Source organism: Alosa sapidissima, chromosome 4, assembly GCF_018492685.1.
Source record: "Alosa sapidissima isolate fAloSap1 chromosome 4, fAloSap1.pri, whole genome shotgun sequence".
Lineage (NCBI taxonomy): Eukaryota > Metazoa > Chordata > Actinopteri > Clupeiformes > Clupeidae > Alosa > Alosa sapidissima.
In genome coordinates this window covers 36,949,923-36,970,239 of record NC_055960.1, presented here as the reverse complement: position 1 = coordinate 36,970,239, position 20,317 = coordinate 36,949,923, and the positions used below count along the sequence as shown (strand labels likewise).

The following is a 20,317-nucleotide window of genomic DNA, read 5'->3' as shown; positions in this document are numbered from 1 at the left end:
CCATTGGCGAACAATTTGATTGACACTTCACGACAAGCAAACCCGGGGTTTTCATTCAGACACGAGTGCTGCATAACCCAGATACAAACCGTGGGATGTCTGTAGAGTGAGATAGAGACAAGGGGATGGTGTGGGGTGTGAGTGAGGGGACATAGCGCGCTGGGACTGTGTTATCGTTATCACCAATCTTCAGTCGGGTCCTTTGGGGGATGCGAGTGGGACACAACCTCCGTGGGGGGAAAGGGCGACGTTGTGGTGTGAAACCTCTCTAGGCCGGGCTCCTGACCCCTCATTGCCCTTACTGATAGGTAATAAACTGTGAGCATTGAGGGAAGGACATCAGTCCCGGCCCAGCGAGCCGCGCCGTCAGCTCTTTCACGCCTTCCATTCCCCTCACGCCTCGTCTTTCGGTTGTTTTTTTATCACAGACATGAGCTCACGGGAGCTATAGTATTGATCAGAGAGAAACAGTAAATTACTCTCAACACAACTTCTTTTTTTCATTCTGTCACCTCATGAACAGTTTCTCTCCACCATATGATATAGGCATCTCCATCAAAGGTATTTATTATGCGTATTAATGCAAAGGGTGTCAGCAAACCACGATCCAAATTTAAATGATTTTCACTGGTGTGTCGACTAAAGCAGGAGAATCCTAAAATTGGATTAAAAATTATTTATTGGATTAAAAATTACAACAAATTATTTGGTTTCATTTTTTTATTTTCGATAATTATTCATCTGTGTGAATGGATATATGCTATTATAGGCTGACATGTTACTGGGGAAATGATCATCGATTTAAAACTAAATAAATACAAGAGTCGTTCTACATGCAGTTGTTTTGTTGCTGCTGCTGCTACTGCCCGCGAAATGTCTCTGTGTACTTGACAAAAAATAGAACGGAAACCCTATTGCATGTCCTGTCAATGCTATTCTTCTCATGACTGCGCCTTTACGCCGTATTAAAGCACACCATCGTGAGTACATATCAAAGGAGGTCTGCAGGCTGCTGATAAGACCTTGACTGATTAACCCTTCCCTTTCTCAAGGATTGCGTTCTCTGCGGCAGCGTCCATAGAGGTTTTGCTAGCAGATGTGAAAAAATGCAAAATAGGTTGAAGTCACCTGAAATAAATACAGTAAGTTTGCTGCATGCAAAGCTGCAGTCAATATAAATTATTCTGCCTTATTAAATAACTCCTTAAAAGACATTATATGAGAAACAATACATATATAATGTGCCAGTGAACTTAAGTAACAAATATGAGACGACAGTGAAAAAAAATGAATGAGTTATGTTACTGTATGCCTGGGGGATATAGTGCCACAGATCATAATTGTTTGGACAAAAGTCCACTGCAATGTGTACCGGCCACCGGTAACGCGCAGAGTGATTCCACGTGCGTGTGTAGTCGCTGTCCAATGTGCACAGGGTGCTGAAACGCAATTACGTAGGCTACCAAACAAAGGCAAAGATTCGCCAGCGCCATTTTCTCGACCTCTCTGTCGACTGAAGTTTTATATGATCCGTTTACCCGAGTATCACAAAACGTGAAGCGACAGGCTGCTAATATCCTAAACTCTCAACCGTTCCATTCGCAATAGTTCTGTTCAGAATAAGAATACAAATAGTTAATTTCAGAATTAAATTAAAAAGTAGCCTAACACATTTTCAAGTTAAAATAGGTTCTATCGGTTTCTTAAACATATACTACAATGTAGCCTGCCTATACAATGTCAATGTCAATGTCAATTCCAAATGACTAGCTACTAATTCACTGAACACTTTTCATCAAGATAGTAGACCAGTTAGTGGGGCAATGCATTAAAAAATTATTCAATGTTGAGAGCAGGCCAAGACCTTTGTTAAAGTGGCGTGTGGCGTGTGGCGTGCGCTAAAGCAGCGCAGAGGCAAGTAGTGCCAGGAGCTTGGGTTTAATGGAATGTACTCTACTCCGCGCCATGATTTAAATGCATGTGTGTAAACAGTGGCAGATGAAATAAAGCTGAGGCTGAAAAATGACCATCAGTCTATGATCGAAAATATTTTCATTTTCAGATACATTTTCGATTTAATATACAAAAAAAAAAAGAATGACATAGGCCATGTAGAAATAAAATGCGAGCAGAGGAGAAACCTACTGAAAAATATCCTAAAAATATCCATTCCGTGGTTCCAAACGAATTGAAACAAAATGAACTGGATTAAAATACTAAATATTTGAAAACTGAACGAAACTACAATCTCAGACGACGTAAGGTTATTTTTCAGACAATTCGTGAAGTTATTTCCATTTACCTTCCATACCACTGTATGGGGAAGGCCAACATTTTATGAATGAATGAATGAAGCCTGCCAAGTGGTCACTTCATTCAGATAAATCACTCTAGGAGTGATCCAACTATATTTTCCATTTGCAATATTAAAACCACATTAAAAAAAAAGAATTAGGGCAATAGAATTAAAACAAGCAAGAGAAGATGAAAGAGCCAAATAATTCCACACGACAAACATTTACGCAGCAGAACTAAAACCTTGTGCAACATCTACAGGCTAATTACAACAGTCCTACGGTGTGGTCGCCGTTGTAATGGCCACAAATACTCGTCAGTGCGCGTCCGTTACAAGTCACTCTGCACGGTCTCTTCATCATATTAGTTTTGGCAAGGTGTCGTCCTCTTGCATCTGAGCATAGCCAAATAATGATAAACACGCCTATATGGGACTACAAAATAACAAAATATATTAGCCTACCGCAAAATGCACCCATTTGACCTGAAATTGTAAAGAAAAAACATTAAAAATGAACGATGAAACTAGTCCATGAACTTCAGAGTTGGCGCACGGCGGTGTCCCCTTCTCCTTATATACAGGTAAAGTTATACACGTACGTAAGTCTGGAAATGTCATTGGGTACGATGATAAACTTTATTGTTGCTGATGAGAATGGGAGGGGGTTAGGGTGCAAGCACCTCCCCTAGAAATGCAGCAAACCTCTCCCATATTCTGGTGTGGGGTTGCTGCGCGCACTAGGGGCTAGAGACGTGCTTTGCGCGGCAATCATCGCATTGGCAGGCTGATGATGACACGTGTCTCCTCCTCGCCCCCCACCCCCAGGCTCCTGCGCACCGCTCCGGCATCACTAACGGCTGAGAGGAACTGTGGAAGCGCTGCCGCAACCACCACCACGGACTATTCATCCTGAAAATCGGACCACTTTGTCCGTGGCACATTTTGCAAGCGAGCGGACGGGTTGGGTGTTCCACTGCGTAAAGCGCCCGAAAATTTCGTGAATGACTGAAAAGAGCGGCGCGCGATAATGATGATGGAGCCGAGACACGACGTCTGAAGGTGACATGAAACAAGGGATTATCAATAGCAGCAGGTGTACTTTTGATTACAATTGGAGATAAGAAGTGAGGTGTTTCCAAGTTTCCTCTTCGCGAGATTTTATTAATGCGTAGAAAGAAAGCCTAAGTATATAGTATACACATTTGATTATTCACAATAGTATATCGATAGATCTTGTTTTAAAACAGCAAACATGGCAACCCAAATCCGCGGCAAGCTTTCGAACAAGATCACTAATGCGGCCAACACTGTTTCCAATAAATCACAGGCGAAGGTTAGTGGGATGTTCGCCAGGTTGGGTTTCCAGGCCGCCACAGACGAGGAGGGTTTGGGCTTCGCCGCATGCGATGATTTGGATTATGACCATAGGCAGGGGCTACAGATGGACATTCTAAAAAATGATGAGATGGGAGGAGGGGAAGGCGGTGGCGGGGACATGGGCGGGGATGGCACGTTAGACGGGGACAGCCACTACCAGAGAGACGGCACCGGACTCCCACCTTCCTCCTCGAAAGACGGCGCACTAGCAGAACTAGCTGCTCAAGACAGGCCAAAAATCACCTCTTGGGAGGCAGGTTGGAACGTCACCAATGCCATCCAGGTAAGAGAGCGAACAATTGAGCAGCTCAAATCCCCAGAATTATTGATGAGATAAAGTTTCTAAGCATAACCTCAGAATTGTTACCTCAAAGGCGCGGACATGCTCTCCACGCACAATTAACAACATTGCGTCTGAGGAAAATACAAATATTTAAATTATAGGTCTGCCCCTGCCCCAGTACCTTAACGGCCATGGCGTTGAGGCTACCAGGCAGTGACATAAATTTCAAACACCTAATTGAATCTGGCTGCTGCTCTTCAGGATGCAAACAAATCTGAATGCACATTTTCGATTAGTAGGCCTATGAAAAATGCTTACAGTAATTGATTATCATTATCTCCCCACTCTCTCTCCATCTCTCTTTCTCTATATACCCCCTTCACAAATAGCCAAGATAATCTAAAGGTTAATCAATTTATTATTAGGTCTAAGAATATGCCTGTTGTGATATACAGTTGGTACCTTAAAATGTGATTTCCAAGATTTTTTGAAATCGCAAACATGTGAGGCGCCTGTGGCAATAGAATTTACTCGACAGAGCATACAATTGTGTAGGAAAGAAAGAGAGTGAATGTGACAGAAAAACGAAAGAAGAGAGAGCGAGAGGCGTTTTATGCATAATTACGCACGGTATGACCACAACCGGTCACCGTTACGTCATTCTGTATGTCTTTGATCCTTCCTCATGACGACAAATGATCTGAAAGAGGGTGCGCTCACAGCTAAATGGAATACCCCGCCATGCAGATAATGCGCACAGTGGCTGTATCAAAACAAAGTGTGACTTCGGTCAAATGGCCCGTTTTATGATGAAGTGATTTATTGTAAATGAAATACAAATGAATTCACGAAGGCCTGTAAATGTATATGTCACACAAGCATCTCTAACTCGTATTGCAATTCTACTAGTTTGCAACAATCATAATCATACTGTGTTTTTCCAGGGAATGTTCGTTCTTGGGTTACCATATGCCATTCTCCACGGCGGATACCTCGGACTGTTTCTCATTATTTTTGCCGCGGTGGTGTGCTGCTACACGGGCAAGATCCTCATCCAATGTCTGTATGAAGAGAACGAAGATGGACAGCTGGTGCGAGTAAGGGAATCGTACGTGGACATTGCCAACGCCTGCTGTGCGCCCAGATTCCCAACCATCGGCGGTCGCGTTGTGAATGTAGCCCAGATCATTGAGTTGGTGATGACCTGCATTCTGTATGTGGTTGTGAGCGGCAACCTGATGTACAACAGCTTCCCGAGCCTTCCCGTGTCACAGAGATCATGGGCCATCATAGCCACCGTGGTCCTCCTCCCCTGCGCCTTCCTCAAGAACCTCAAAGCCGTGTCCAAGTTCAGCTTGCTGTGCACGCTCGCCCATTTCGTTATCAACGTCCTGGTGATCGCCTACTGTCTCTCCAGAGCGCGGGACTGGGCTTGGGACAAAGTGAAGTTCTACATCGACGTCAAGAAGTTTCCAATTTCCATTGGGATTATCGTGTTTAGCTACACGTCCCAGATTTTCCTGCCGTCACTGGAGGGGAACATGCAGAATCCCGCCGAGTTCCACTGTATGATGAACTGGACGCATATCGCTGCTTGTATCCTCAAAGGCCTCTTCGCCCTAGTGGCCTACCTCACCTGGGCAGACGCGACCAAGGAAGTCATCACCGACAACCTTCCAGGCGGCATCCGGGCGGTTGTCAATCTCTTCCTGGTGTCCAAAGCTTTGCTCTCATACCCCTTACCATTCTTCGCTGCTGTAGAGGTCTTGGAGAAATCATTTTTCCAAGACGGAGGGCGCGCCGTATTCCCAGACTGCTATGGTGGCGACGGACGCCTGAAATCGTGGGGCCTCTCTCTCCGATGTGGCCTTGTGGTGTTCACCATGTTCATGGCCATCTACGTGCCCCACTTCGCCTTGCTCATGGGCCTGACGGGAAGCCTGACGGGCGCCGGCCTGTGCTTTCTGCTTCCCAGCCTCTTTCACCTGAAGCTCCAGTGGAGAAATCTTCTGTGGCACCAGGTGTTCTTTGATGTCGCTATATTTGTTATTGGGGGTATATGCGCTATCTCTGGTTTTATTCACTCGATGGAGGGTCTCATAGAGGCATATAGGTACAACATTGAAGATTAGTGTTAGTTGGGACTAGACGTTACCACACATTCCCATACGAGTAACCGAGTCTCCCCCCTCGCAGTGCAGTCCCCTTGCTTTGACTAAAGTTCATGCGACACCACCCCGGCGCGCAATCACTCAAAACGCACACGCACGTGTGTGCACATGGATAGCCTGCTACATTCACACGCCAGCACGCACACGTCCACACATTCTGACTCTTTCACAAGCGCGCGCAAACGCACGCACGCACGTACACACACACACACACACACACACACACACACACACTCCACATTTATTTAACATAGAACATGATGGACTCCAAAATGTGAAATAAGACAACAACAAATTAATTTAAAACATGTTTTCAGTGTAGTAAGTTTACAAAATATAGGTCGACAAAAGACGTATGTATTGGGTTGTATTTGTTTTTTCACCCCTGGGATTTTCCCAAATCAAAGATCATTTAATATGACATTGAGTGCGTGATGCTGGGGGAAGGAACACTAATATATGGTGACAGAGATGGTACACGAAACTAAGTTGTGAATTGAAATAAGTGATTTCTTGTCTGACCCTCAATTCTTAATTTGCAAACAACGCAAGAACATGATATTTTGTGGACCATTACTGCAATAAATGGAAAGAACTTAGATTTTTTCGTGTATCAGTATGGAAATAATTTTAACGGACTTTAATTTCAGACGCTATGGCTATATCCAAAATTACTAGGGCATTTTGTTATCGGTGATCTGGAATTCGACCAAATCTGAAGAGGACATAAGTCTTCGAGTTATTATAACTATGCATTATGAATGTATCATATTCATGCATCTGGAGCAAATGACATTTAAGCTTGCTGGGGATTTATATGTACACAGTGTTTCGTTTTGACATTTACGAATTGATCATAGCATAGTTGAATTGATCTCCACAGTTCTAAGAGGATGAACAAAATAAGACAAAATTGTGAAAGAAGCTCTGAAACAATTTCGATTATTTAACTGATCAATTGTTTGTGATTTTAATATGTTCCAGTTTTCTTAACAAAAATGTCAGAAATTGGTGATGTCCCAAGAGGAAAGAGTTTTGTTAATGGTCCAGAAATTACGTGTCTAAATCTGAACATTCTGAAGAGATTTAATGAGATGAAAACGTGCATAAAGACATTTTTCATTCTGTGCAATCCAACGGGTCCTGTGGAAGTGTAATAAAACCGTATGTGTAGTGTTATTGTGGTTTCAAAAAGATGGAATGTATATCACAAAAGCGTTATCATATATCGTGAAAATGAATATATTGAAGAATAAAGAAATACGTGAAATTCTATTGTATAAATGTGTTATGGTTTTATGTGGTGACAAGGAAAATCGTGAGAAATATGTATTTTCCCTCCAAAAATAAACTCTGGAAACATCAGATGGAGAACATTGATGGCGAGCATTTATTTCGATGTAGTTTTCTGAGAAAAGTTGTGACATTATAGCCTTTTCCAAAGAAAGCTCATAGGCTACTTAGTCTAATAATGCATGGTAAGATTTGAATTTTAATATTTGTGATTAGCCTACGAAATGTGAATCTATCCTAACTGCCACTTTCATCGTTGAAGTATTGAAGAAACAGACAAACAATATATGATATGAGACGGCAAAGAAACACATAGCCTACATGTAGATAGCTAAAGAAAGGCAGAAAGAAAGAAAGAAAGAAAGAAAGGGCAAGAAAATGATAAATTCCTATGTGTAAAATAATAGCGTGGCCTTGCCTTTCTTGACAGAATAATGTCCAAGCGCTTCAAGTTACTTTGCCCATCCGGTCATGTGTGCCTGTTGGACATGCAACAGCACTGCCAGACACAGCAGTGAGCGAGCGAAAAGAACTTTGGACAGATTGCTGGGCAGCTTTTTTGCTGCCGGGCTCATCAGTTACCTGTTTCCTGACCGTGAGGGTTTGGATGATGCAGGAAACATCTGGATGGTCTAATGTGATTTATTTTAGGCGGGTCTGCAACAGCCGGCAGTGCTGCAGCTGCAGTTAGGGATGCAGTTATCGAGATAGTGTGCCACGCAGAATGGGCATTTGCTTGTTTTGTTGGATGGAAAGCGTGAGGTTGAATTGCAGACAAAACGAGGAAGCGACGGAGCATCAATGGCGTGCGTGCCACAACAATGAACCCAACTTGGAATTCAAAGAATTGCTTTAAGCACATATTTGACTGCATGCTAATAAGCCTACTCATTCATTCAGCCAAGGGCTGCTTGATAGGCTACCATGATAGTAAAGCATACATTCAGAATCCGTAACATAGCGAGAAAAAAACATCAGGCCACTTGTAAGTCAACTCTGGAAGCTCATCAGAAAATGTTAAGTTAAAATATAGAAACTAGAATATAGAAATAGAAATATAGAAACATGAAGGTGAAATATTATGGTAGACTACTAAATCGTATCTATGACTACAGAGTCCGTATGCCTAGTTAAGTGGAGTCTTAGTAGACTATATCCTTTTCATGATCGTCCAATATGCAGTTTTGAAATTCACCACACAATTTATGTTCGGGCACCCCCTAGCGATCTTATGCCAGAAAGACAATGACCATATGACTGGATACAGATTGTAGTGTTGTTCCAGCACCAGGATCACACAATTCAGTAGTTGATTGCCTTTGTTAGACTTCAACTGAATAGATGTAGAGCTAGCTTGAGTAGAACTGGATATCTTCTGATTCCTGAATTGTTTGAATTTCGGTTCACAAAGTCTTAATTCAATTAGATGGATTCTGATAAATGTATCAGTCACAATACCAATTGCTTGCACACAAAATAAATTCTTAGAAAACTAATGCTGTAGGTCTAAACATCACCTTAATGTTGAGGATTGGTAAAACATTAGCTAATTGCACCTGAAGTTATATAACCTACTTTTAAATCCACACTTTCACAGGAAAAGGCATGACTACAGTAAATTAAAACACTGAACTGAATTACAATGCAAATCAAGATGGAAACCCATTCCTAGAGATGCAATCAAATACTTACAAGTGAATTGGGAACTTAAACACACAAGAACGGAGAGATTGAGAGGACCATTTCCCATGATCCGGGTTCCAACACATCAGTTCAGACATCAACTAAATTACTCTGCTCATGGCATTTAACTCTGCCCTCCCAACACCCTTGTAATCTGCAGACTCTGAAGTCTCTCTGCCTGTCAAAATAAAAAATAAACCAGAAGATGCTTCAAAAAGCTTGCTTTATTCAGTCTAAAAAAAAAGGTTAACAGTGATTGCAATAAACCCATGATGGACACAATAATGGAGACAAGGTCAGCACTTAAGTCTTGTCAACGTCAAGATCCAAACACATTACTGCCACATTTCTGCAGTATATTTATTAAAGTGATCCCTCACACACAATTACCACAATTACATTTAAACTTTAAAAGTAGTAGATGGAGGCAAAATATTAAACTTTAATAATTTCAAAACAGTAAAATATATACAGAGGAGCATCAACAGCTTGTTTGCACAAGCTAAGAAAGGGACAGGAAAAGGAAACGTGTCAAAGGACATGACATACACACATTCACATTAAGAGCCCCCGGGAGGAGTCGTACAGATAAAGTTCTCCTTAAGCACCACTGTTGAGCACATGAGCAGAGGGCAATGCGATTGGCCAATACATCCCAAGGTTACAGGGCCGACCAGGTCATTGGCTGGTACCCGAGGGGCTGTTCGGAAGGGGGATGGTTGGCTTCTTGGTCGAGTTTTCCGCAATCCAGGGGTGGCCCATCACTCCCTGAGTGGGCAGCCTATGCATGGGGTTGTGCTTCAGCAGACGGCTGATCAGGTCTCTGCCTCCAGCGCTCACATGCTGAGGGAAGCTGAAGTCCACCTGCAGGAGGCAACAAGTCAGAAACGATACAAACATCTACAATAAATCACACAGAAGGACCAGATGAAGGTCAAGTCATTAAAGTTGAATTCCGGTGTGATATTGACCTAAAGTGTGTTGAAACATGATACGTTCACACGCCGTGTCTCGTAGCCAAGGGGGCAGGCGAATTCCCGGAAGTAGAAGAATCGACGTAGGCTGGAGGGACCACCTCTCTGCTAACTCCCATAGAAGTCCATTCATTCTAGGATTTTTTTTAAATACCATAACTTCATATAACATATATCCTGTGCCAATATTGTAGCTTCTGTGTAATCTACATACTACAACACTACAAAGGCAAAACAGACTCCATTACCTCGTCTGTAACGTTGGTTACCCGTAAGAAGAATAGTTAGCTTGTTCGGTTGGAGGGAAGCTAGCTTTGACGTAATCTCTTTCGCGCCGTAGGGAGATAACCGTATTGTTTGAATAAGAAGCTCAGTCCACCTTACTGTCTATGACGGTAACTCATAAGCAAAACCCATAGATATATCTATGAGCAAAACCTAGCATACACGACCGTATGTTAAGGTAAAGCATTACACAGAGGCAACCTAATAATAATAATAAAATAATAATAATAAAAAAAAAAAAAAGTAAACCTATTTTTTTTTTTTAAAAAACGGCACTAATCATTTCAGAGGTTTGATGGATTGACCGTAGGTCGGAAAAGTGGAAAGAAGATTAGCTTCAAGGCTATAACTTTTTTGTTTTGTTTTAGCATGACTGTTTTTGAAGATGATGATGTATGGTAGCTTCAACATTAACACGACTTGGTGAGAATGATATTAATAATAATAATACATAAATAAATGTTTAACTTTGATGACTTTGAAGGCGAAGGAAGTGTGAGAAGAATTTCTGTGCATCTATCATATGAGTTACAAGATTCAGTTCGATGGCTAACGTCACAAAGTTAAGTGTGAGTCTGCGCAGTACTGGGGGACCAACTGAAAAATCGTTCTATTTGACTCAGTGCCCTCCCATTGAAAACGACGGAGTCTGTTCGTCCATTTCTTTTACCGTCTATGCTCGTAGCCCATCTCTGCTCGTCCCCTGCACTCCAAAATCTGGTGCTAGTTAGCCGATGCTACTAACAGCTTGTTTCAATGGTAGTGCTTCGGCATCGGGCTAGCCATGCAAATAAATCACTGTTTTACACCATTTACGAGGCTCAATGCATCTCCACACTTCATTGGTAGACTTCCGAGGGCCCTGACATTTAAGACAGAGAACTTTGAAAAAGCACTGGTAGTTTACTTACAAGACGATTTATGCAGACAGTATCTTCACAAAGTTTAGCGTTTGCAGCCATCTTGAATTTGGTCACGATAAGTTGAGCGACGAGTAAGAATGAACAAGTATGATAAGGGATCAGATTCCAAAAATAATTCAGTGGAAATGCATGGATTCCAGTTTCTTCCAGTAGCAGCAACTGTAATCCATGCATTTCCATGGAATTATTTTTGGAATCTGATCCCTTATCATACCTGTTCATTCTTACCCGTCGCTCGACTTATCGTGACTAAATTAAAGATGGCTGCAAACGCTAAACTTTGTGAAGATACTGTCTGCATAAATCGCGTTGTAAGTAAACTACCAGTGCTTTTTCAAAGTTCTCAATGTCTCGTTTTAAATGTCAGGGCCCTCGGAAGTCTACCAATGAAGTGTGGAGATACATCGAGCCTCGTAAATGGTGTAAAACAGTGATTTATTTGCATGGCTAGCCCGATGCCGAAGCACCACCATTGAAAAAGCTGTTGGTAGCATCAGCTAACTAGCACCAGATTTTGGAGTGCAGGGGACAAGCAGAGATGGGCTATGACACATACGTTCACACTCGGCATCATGTTAACACACTTTAGGTCAATATCACACCGGAATTCTCCTTTAACTTGTTACATACATTTATTTTAAGTACAATGTGTGGCAAAATGTGACAAAATGACCACAGTGTGCATTTTAAATGTAGATATACATAGAAATAAGTATGTTTGTGTGATACAAGCAGGTGCGTGACTTGGTGAACTGAGGTAGTCATGTCAGGTGCTCCAGGCACGCAAGGTTTCAGTACTGCCTGAATGAAGTATAGTTCCATGTCAAATCAGCCTAGAAAAATTCCCTTTTTCTGTTGGTCTTATTACACTTTCTAAGTTGGAGACAAGTTTTAAATAGGAAAAGTACCGGAAATCTTAAGTCACTTTTAAACATGATGCTAGCAGGTGAGATGCTAATGGTCTAATCCGATTCAATGATCTACGCTAGGCCGAAGCGAAGAGTGGTATCGCTAGACTCAGAAAATGGCTGGATGAACTGGAGAAAGGTAGAAATCAGTTGTTTAACTCAAGGGGAGGTGGAAAATTAGTGTAGTCCCCAAATGGTGGAATATCCCTTTAACAAAGACCAACTTAGCAGTTAGGACCAGGCGTAGCAAAGACCAGTTGGGGCAAACAGCCCCTGATGTAGACGTCCTGAAGATTGGGTAGTGTACTCTTAGCGGTACTTTCTGCTGACCTCAACACTCTGCAGGCTTTACTATTGACCTTAACAACCCACTGTCTCCCCAACCAACCACCCTCCATCTTACCCTGGATATCTTCCGGTAAGTTTCTTCATGAGTCTTCGTTTCAAATGGTGGCTTCCCGACCAGAAATTCATAACACAGCACACCGAGACTCCATAGGTCCACCTTCTCATCATGGGTTCTGCCCTCGATCATCTCTGGAGGCAGGTAATCCAGTGTACCACACAGAGTGGACCTCCTTTAGAGACAACATACTTGATCAACTGAATGTGCTGTAACACAATGGAATAGCCAACAGGGCACATGAACATTTGCATGTTATTTTTAAATGATTTTACCTTGTGTGTTTTAGGTTCTTTTTATTATGATCTTTATTATTGTTTAGTTTTTAAACTATTCTTTGACTATTGCCCTTCTATGCTTTTATCAGCTATTCCCGTTTGCTTTTGTTAAGGTAAAGCACATTGAATGACCTCTGTATGAAATGCGCTATATAAATAAAGTTGACTTGAGTAATGTTGAAGTTGACCTAAAGACTGCAAGTGGTGGTTGAAATAAACACAGGTCTTGACCGAGAAAGACACTTCTAAAGAGCAAGTAAAAGCAAGTTTCATTGTATGCAGCATGGTTATACCAAATCCATCATGTTCTGTTACAGCTGATCTAGGGTATACACAAGTGTAGCTGCTGAAGCCTGGCTAAAGGCAGTAGTCACGATACCAAAATTAATGATTAGATACCAATACCAAGTCAAGAATTAAAAAGAAATATTTGATTTGGGGGGCCCCCACCACCTTGTCAGCAGTAATATTGAATATAGTGTGGCCATCCAGTAGCCAACTAGATTGTGCTTGACTCTCCACACACATATGATGGCTTAGGTCATGTTTCTAGTTCATATATTTTGAAATTCGTAAAGTGTATATATTTAGTTAATAATGTATATAGTATTTTATAATCTGCATAATTACCAGTAGCTAAACACATTTAGTAATTCGAATACTTCATATTATGGTGTGTAGGTCTAAATGAGTGCACATTGGTGATGTGTTGTCATTTTTAAGACAGATGCAAGTAATTAGTCTTCAGTCTCACCGTTTTAGGCTAGTGAATAAAAGTTGTGCATAGTTCAGGATATGTGGATGCAAGTCATTATGTTTTCTAGGTCATTAGATAAAATAAATGTTAAAACAAACTAACAAGTCGAAGAAAACCTTTCTGGGATCATAGAAGAGATAAGTGTCTTGCAATATTCTTTAATGATTTTAGTGAGCACTACTGAAAGACATGACCTGCGCTAACAGGATAGTTAGCAAGGAGCTCTCCAGATATAAAAGTTTGCCAAGGTTGCGTAGCCTATTTCTAAATGACATTAAACCCAAATAGTAGGCCTAGATAGGTTAGCAACACAAACTTGAGCTGCAAGTGAGCGCAAATCAAACTTGATATTAGCCTATTATTATGTGTTGCCATAACATCACTTAGCCATGTCTCGCTGTTTATAGCACAACAGCTGCGCATACATGTGCGAGAAGACTCAGCCACACGCTAGGGAAGGAGGCGCTAGAAGCATGCCTTGCGCACATGCATGTTACGAAAGAGCACGTCATTCTTAAAGTATTGATACTTTAAAAAAAAAAAAAAAAAAAAAAAAAAGGTATTGCGATAAAGGGTATTGTGATACTTTTGTAGTATCGGTGCACCATGCAACACTAAACCCCACACACACTTTGTAAAATTCAGTGAAGTCAAAACCAACAGTCCTGACATCTACGATTTGCACCATCCAAAAGAGAAAAAAAGTAAATGGTCATTGTTCCTTAAAAAAATAACAAAAAATAAAAAAATAAAATAAAATAAAAAAAACCCTTATAGACCAAGCCATGAAAATTCCAGCCAGTCAACAGTAGTTCAGGATAATGAAGGCAGGCATAATCTAACCCTAAAGCCTCAATAGAGATCAATCTAAAGCAGCTAATTAAATGAACTTCTGGCTCAAGCCCACGATGTTCTGGCTACCGTGTGCCAACCCGGGTCCTTAGCCCTTATACACGAGACTTTCTAATGAGGAGACACAGCACTCCATAGAAATGCATGGTCTTAGTTTATAACGCCAATATGGCAGTTGTCTACGCGCCACACCCCTTCCGCGGCAAAACGTTGACATGTGAATACATTGAGCCAATCATGTGCTGTGTTGTGAATACATTGAGCCAATAATGTGGTGTTGTGAAGACATCGTGCCAATCATGTGTTGTGATCGCCGCTGGAGCAAGATTGCAGTAGATTGGTGTCGTGAAGCCTTGCGCACGCGCATTTCTGCCGAGATGGATGCCCGACGAGTGCCCAAAAAGCATTGCCATATGGCCGCCGAGTGGAGGGGCTTACACCACCTCCTTACAATAAAGTGTTAGGAATTGATCGGCAGAACCAAATTCAGTTTGTCAGTTTCAATTGACCTGTCGCTAAGCGCTACCCTTAGAACGCTGATGAGCCAATGACAGTCCAGCCTCAACGGGACTCGGACATCAGCTCGGACAACTCCATAGGAAACAGGGGGCAGGCATAAAATGACAAATTAATGGTTATTTATAGAGTTTAACTCAAAACCCCGACGGATAACCATGGTCAAACATTGTGCATTGGGACGTGTAATACTGATAGCCGGTACCCCGAGAGGCTAGAAAACAGGGTATATTTTCATCAAAAGTAGCCTACAGGACATCTCGCGTTTGCAACAGCTCGACGTAATGTAGGCAACTAAGCCAACAACGTGGGCACAGGTTCCCTGTTAAATCCCAAGATGAAAATGCTCATTAACCAACTACTATATTCTTACATCAAATATTAACGTAATCTAACATATCTTAGTATCAATCTTCCGCTAGCTAGCATTAACGTCAGTGGGATTTGCACGGCTACTCGCCACAACTGCTCGTCGCCTTGTATGTATTCTAAAGTTTTGAATACACCCCTCCATAGCTTCTGGAGGAAAGTAAATCCTTTTATCGACCAAAACGTCCTCAAAGCCGGCTTTCATATACAGTCAGCTGCCATTGTCCACAATGTATTTCTAATAAAGTCTGGTTTGTTTGTCCGAGTTTACACGGTAACAATGGGGGGGTGGGGCTTAGCGACAGGTCAAGTCAGTCCATTCCGGTTCTGCTTATTGATTCCAGTTGTCTTATCAATTTTACACGATATTATATATCGAGTAAAACTGATATATTTCTGCTCCCAACCCTGCTATATTTATATTTCTGCTCCCAACCCCGCTATATTTATATTTCTGCTCCCAACCCTACTGAAACAGACCTAATTTACAAAATTGTAACAGAGTGTGTAAATCCAAGTTTCCACAACAGTGTAGCTGCACCACTACGCTTTTAATTTGTCACTACATTTGAGAAACTGGCGCTATGCTTTCACGCTACGCTTATTTCTCTGAGAATTGGTTTGGCATCAAAACAAAAAGGAAATAATAATACCTTGACGATGGCGTGTGGACAGACCAACCAAAGTCCGCTATTTTCAGCTCGCCATTGGGTCCAAGGAGGAGATTCTCAGGCTTGATATCTCGGTGGATAACATTCTTAGAATGACAGTAGTGCAAGGCATCAGCCAGCTCCATGATATACTGCAAAACACAGTCACATTACACACATGGCGTAATTCAACACAATAGTGCACCAAGTGAGGCATGACTTAAAAAGCCACAATCAAGGATGGTCAAAAATGCACTTCTTACCGTAGCACTCCGTTGGTCATTGAACGTGCCACAGCACTGGAGCTCAGTGTAAAGCTGGCCTTTGGGCGCAAACTCCAGTATGAGGTACACACGAGAAGCATCATGGAAATAACCATACAGACGGAGGATATTGGGGTGCCTATAAAGAAAGAATTGGTACAGATAGGCTTGATTAACACCGAGACAGTAGCATTCCATGTGCATAAGAGGGACAGGGAAGTGGACATCAGGCCAATACAAGCAAGACAGGAGGACAGGGCAAAGCATGGGACTGACAGGAGGACCGGGCAAAGCATGGGACTGACAGGAGGACCGGGCAAAGCATGGGACTGACAGGAGGACCAGGCAAAGCATGGGACTGACAGGAGGACCGGGCAAAGCATGGGATTGGACACTCCTGGTTGATGTCAGAAGGCAACAGCAAGTTTCAATGTATTGTCTGTAGATGGGTGTTAGAGGCTTGGTAGCAAAGTCAGGGTCAACATTTTTTTGAGGACCATCACTAAACACCTGCAAGCTGAGGCCGCTGAAAGAACAAGCCAATGGTTATGGCAAACACAGACTACTTAGGGGCACATTATGACCCAAACTGTATTACTGGAGTGGTGACTCATGATGTCTAACATATCCCAACCAATCATGAGCCTTTATGGATACCAGATACCACATTTCTGGTCACTGTCAGCTAACTGCATTATTGTCTCATGTCCTGATGTGTCATTTTAGATAGGCTTCGTTGTTGGTTGGCCTGTGATGGTGCATGTTGTACCATGGAGGCCTTTACAGATCCAGGTACAACTTGACAGATTTGCGACTGCCACAAGCCAATTGTGCATTGTTGTTTAATCTCGCGTCATGCCGTGTCACATAGAATGCTCTTGGTCGTTGATCAGACACTATGGGAAATAAACTCCTTCTGCTATAGATAGGTTAACACCTTTCCTGTATGTATGCATTACCTGAGATGGGACTGAATTTCCACTTCTCTTCTGAGCTGATGCTCTACCCCAGCCTTCTCCAGCTGCTTCTTGAAGAGGACCTTCAGGGCCAGGATGAACATAGATTGACGCTCCCTGGCCAAATAAACATTACCAAATTTGCCTTTTCCTAAAGCGCGACCAATTTCAAAGTTGTCCAGACTCCAGCGACTCCTGGAACAGAAATTATTTTGTTTTAGTAAGTTGGCCACAACTGGACAATTGTACCTTATGCTTGTGTCCAGTTGTAAAAAGGGCATTTACACTTACTTTGAACTAGACGATCCACAGGATTTTTCTAGAGTAGAGTAAAATAAATGAATAAATAAACTGGATGTTCTAGTTTAGCCATATTGCATTATATCTTACTGTGCATTTGGTCATTGTATAGTAGTATTACACTTTTGTATGAATAACACATTTAGCACATCTAGCTCGTTGGATTTCTCCTTTCAGTACTTCAAGTAAATGTTAAGTGTTCAATAGAAAATTGACATGTACATGCACATTAAAGTGTATAGATTCTTACGGCTTGGCAATTCCAGCTTCGACCTCTCTGCGGCCCTTGAAGTATCCGTTGCAACAGGTCCCTGGTGGCTCTTAGTTTTGGATTGAGATGGGGGGTGGGCTGTGGCGTGCGCTGGCTTAACGTTCTGATCATTCGGACATGCTGGCTTCACGCGAGGTGCGTGATGAACTGGTTTTTGGTGGCTAACAGGTCGTGGAATACGCTGTGGTCCATTTGGCTGGTCTTGGATTCGCTGTGATTGCGGTGCCATAGGCTTAACATAAGCCTGTTGAACTGGAACCCTCTGAGGCCCGTTGCTGCTCATCTGAAGAATAAGACATTGGACTTGTGGCGTTAATATAATATCACTTAGACTGTGCAAGCTCATATGTTCAACGATAGGTCGTCTCAAAACCCAGTTATAAAACAGCAGCCTGTTAACGATATAGTCAAGTGACGTTATAGACAAGCAACGTTACCTGGTGGCTACGGTCTGTAGGCTATGAACGTCTGTTGGTGGTAACGTAGCAGCTAAATAGTAATCACGTTCATGACTATACTGCTAGCATTCTGCTAAACTGTGGTATAACATGTAGCAGCTAACGTTAACAGTAATTGGTATGATCGAACGTTTCAAGCAATTAAAAATCATATTTCCAGCATACCGCCTTAATAAATGATCTGGCATTAAAATTTATACGGCAAGAGAAGGAACATAGCTGCTAACGTTAAGTTAACTCCAACAAACCTTCTCAGTGGCTGGTCCGTGCTTCGATATCTCTGGTTGACCTGTTCACTGCATCCACGGCCTGAAAGCCAAATGATGTGACGAGAGAATTTGAAAACGACAGTGAACATTTATAATAATGATGTGTGTAGGCGACTGGCGATTAAATAAATGTGGTCAGTACATTAACGCATATTTTCAGTTAGTTATCCTAGTTAGCATTAACGTTAGGACTGACAACATGTAACATTAGCCTGCAAGCTCTCACATAGGTGCTAACGTTAGCGACAACTTAACTTTAATATATTTTTATATAGTCAATGTCAACTAATTTATCTAACGTCAAGCCTTTGACGAAAAATATGAAGCAATTTCACCAGGATGATCACCACAACAGCAACATTTCCCACAAATGTAACGCATCGTTAGCGGTTAGCTAACGTTAACGTGTAACTTACTATCGTTAAGTTATGGCTATCCAAGGTCACTCACACAGCTCGAAGTCTTCCCGGATTGTGATTTAGGTCAAACACAGCTGTGGAAAACTTATTATCGAGCAAGATATTTAACTTTCAATATGATATATAAAAAAAAAATGTCAATAACCTGCGAATGCCACTATTACCGATGCATATACATAGAGCCTGCTTTTCTGCAGCAAAGGCACTTCCCTTGTTTAATTTCAAAATCTCCCTCTTTTAAATACCTTTAAACCAACCTCCGTCTCTGGTTGGTCAAAGGGAAGCTCTTCTCTTGTTGCTTATTGGCTAAACGTGGGTGCGTAACTACTTCGATACGATTGTATTTGACGTTGCATGCCGCAAGTCATTTTGGGTAATATTGACTCTGGCTGTACGGCGGTACCTCCCTTAGAACACTAGGTGGCAACATTGTCAGATTAACTGGAGCACAGTTTATGTTAGTAAGCATTGGTTTGCAGATTAGATTAACGAAGACATGGTGGTGTTTTGTACATTTCCTTGGCTGTGTTCATGCACATTAGATGTTTTGGATTAAGAACATTTAAAGGACAAGTCAGCAACTTGCCAGAGTGAGCGGTCTTAAATCTGGCAACATTATTTTAAATACAGGCTTTGTTGTCACCCATTCCTTTCTACTACACAAGTGGTTCCATTGCAACAAAAGGAATGTCTTTTTTCAAGTATGCTGTGGCAATATCACATGGCCTTGGTGGCCCACATCACAGACAATCACTCCCTGTCCATATACAGGCAACATGTGAACACCATGGTCTTTTGGATAAAGGAAAGCTCCCTGGGACAGTGCATTAGCAAGACCAAACCAAACGACCTGATACCCCACACCCTCCAAACTACTCAGGCTGGAGGTGCAGGTAGTGGAACAGGTCGAGATCTTTACGTACCTGGGCACAGAGATCGACTACAATCTGTCCCTCACACAACATGCTGATGGAAAGGTTGTTAGACAGGACATTTTAACAATATACCAAAAAGTAACTAATTGAATCAGCCCTCACATTCAATATTGCATCCGGTAAAACTTCTTGACAAAGAGAAGGAGAGGAAAGTATCATCAAGCACATGGTACAAAATCAGTGGTACCTGTCAGACACAACTATCTGAGCTGAATATGCAGTAAGAAAGGCAAATTCATCATTAAGGATCCGTCACCCTCCTCCACCATTTCTTTCAGGTGATATAATCAGGCTGACAGTTCAGAGCACCTCTGTCCAGAAAGAGAATTTACAAAAACACTTTCCTTCACACAGCAATATGCATGATAAATGAGAGAAAACAGGCCGTCACCTCTTGGTAATTGCCACTTCGCATATCTGTTTGATTA

The 20,317-nt window shown here is 42.0% G+C and overlaps 2 protein-coding genes across 6 annotated transcripts; one reads left to right on the top strand and one right to left on the bottom strand.

Annotated features, from left to right (window-relative positions):
* The first annotated feature begins 3,049 nt into the window (after nucleotides 1-3,049).
* On the top strand, nucleotides 3,050-7,487 carry slc32a1 (solute carrier family 32 member 1). Its single transcript, XM_042090736.1, has 2 exons — nucleotides 3,050-3,956; nucleotides 4,901-7,487. Exons 1-2 carry the CDS (start codon nucleotides 3,549-3,551, stop codon nucleotides 6,086-6,088), a joined length of 1,596 nt encoding a protein of 531 aa, XP_041946670.1. The 5' UTR covers nucleotides 3,050-3,548; the 3' UTR covers nucleotides 6,089-7,487.
* Nucleotides 7,488-9,307: 1,820 nt separating this feature from the next.
* Nucleotides 9,308-19,174, bottom strand: aurka (aurora kinase A). 5 transcript variants are annotated; one of them, XM_042090424.1, is made up of 9 exons: nucleotides 18,952-19,174; nucleotides 18,515-18,583; nucleotides 17,788-18,091; nucleotides 17,529-17,556; nucleotides 17,241-17,432; nucleotides 16,282-16,420; nucleotides 16,022-16,170; nucleotides 12,597-12,771; nucleotides 9,308-9,967 (listed from the first exon to the last, which is right to left on the bottom strand). In XM_042090424.1, the coding sequence occupies exons 3-9, from the start codon at nucleotides 18,089-18,091 to the stop codon at nucleotides 9,782-9,784; spliced, it is 1,173 nt and encodes a 390-aa protein (XP_041946358.1). In that variant the 5' UTR covers nucleotides 18,515-18,583; nucleotides 18,952-19,174; the 3' UTR covers nucleotides 9,308-9,781. The 5 variants fall into 5 exon arrangements, with proteins under 5 accessions (XP_041946358.1, XP_041946355.1, XP_041946359.1 ...); XM_042090421.1 differs by having other exon boundaries at nucleotides 18,515-18,575; XM_042090425.1 differs by having other exon boundaries at nucleotides 17,788-18,093; nucleotides 18,520-18,575.
* Between the last annotated feature and the right edge of the window lie 1,143 nt (nucleotides 19,175-20,317).

Coding starts and splice junctions, on each gene's coding strand:
- slc32a1 (XM_042090736.1), top strand. CDS start 3,549: ATGGCAACCCAAATCCGCGGCAAGCTTTCGAACAAGATCACTAATGCG. Junction 3,957..4,900: donor ACGTCACCAATGCCATCCAG/GTAAGAGAGCGA, acceptor GTGTTTTTCCAG/GGAATGTTCGTTCTTGGGTT.
- aurka (XM_042090424.1), bottom strand. CDS start 18,091: ATGAGCAGCAACGGGCCTCAGAGGGTTCCAGTTCAACAGGCTTATGTT. Junction 17,557..17,787: donor GAAGCTGGAATTGCCAAGCC/GTAAGAATCTAT, acceptor ACTCTACTCTAG/AAAAATCCTGTGGATCGTCT. Junction 17,433..17,528: donor TGTGGATCGTCTAGTTCAAA/GTAAGTGTAAAT, acceptor TTTCTGTTCCAG/GAGTCGCTGGAGTCTGGACA.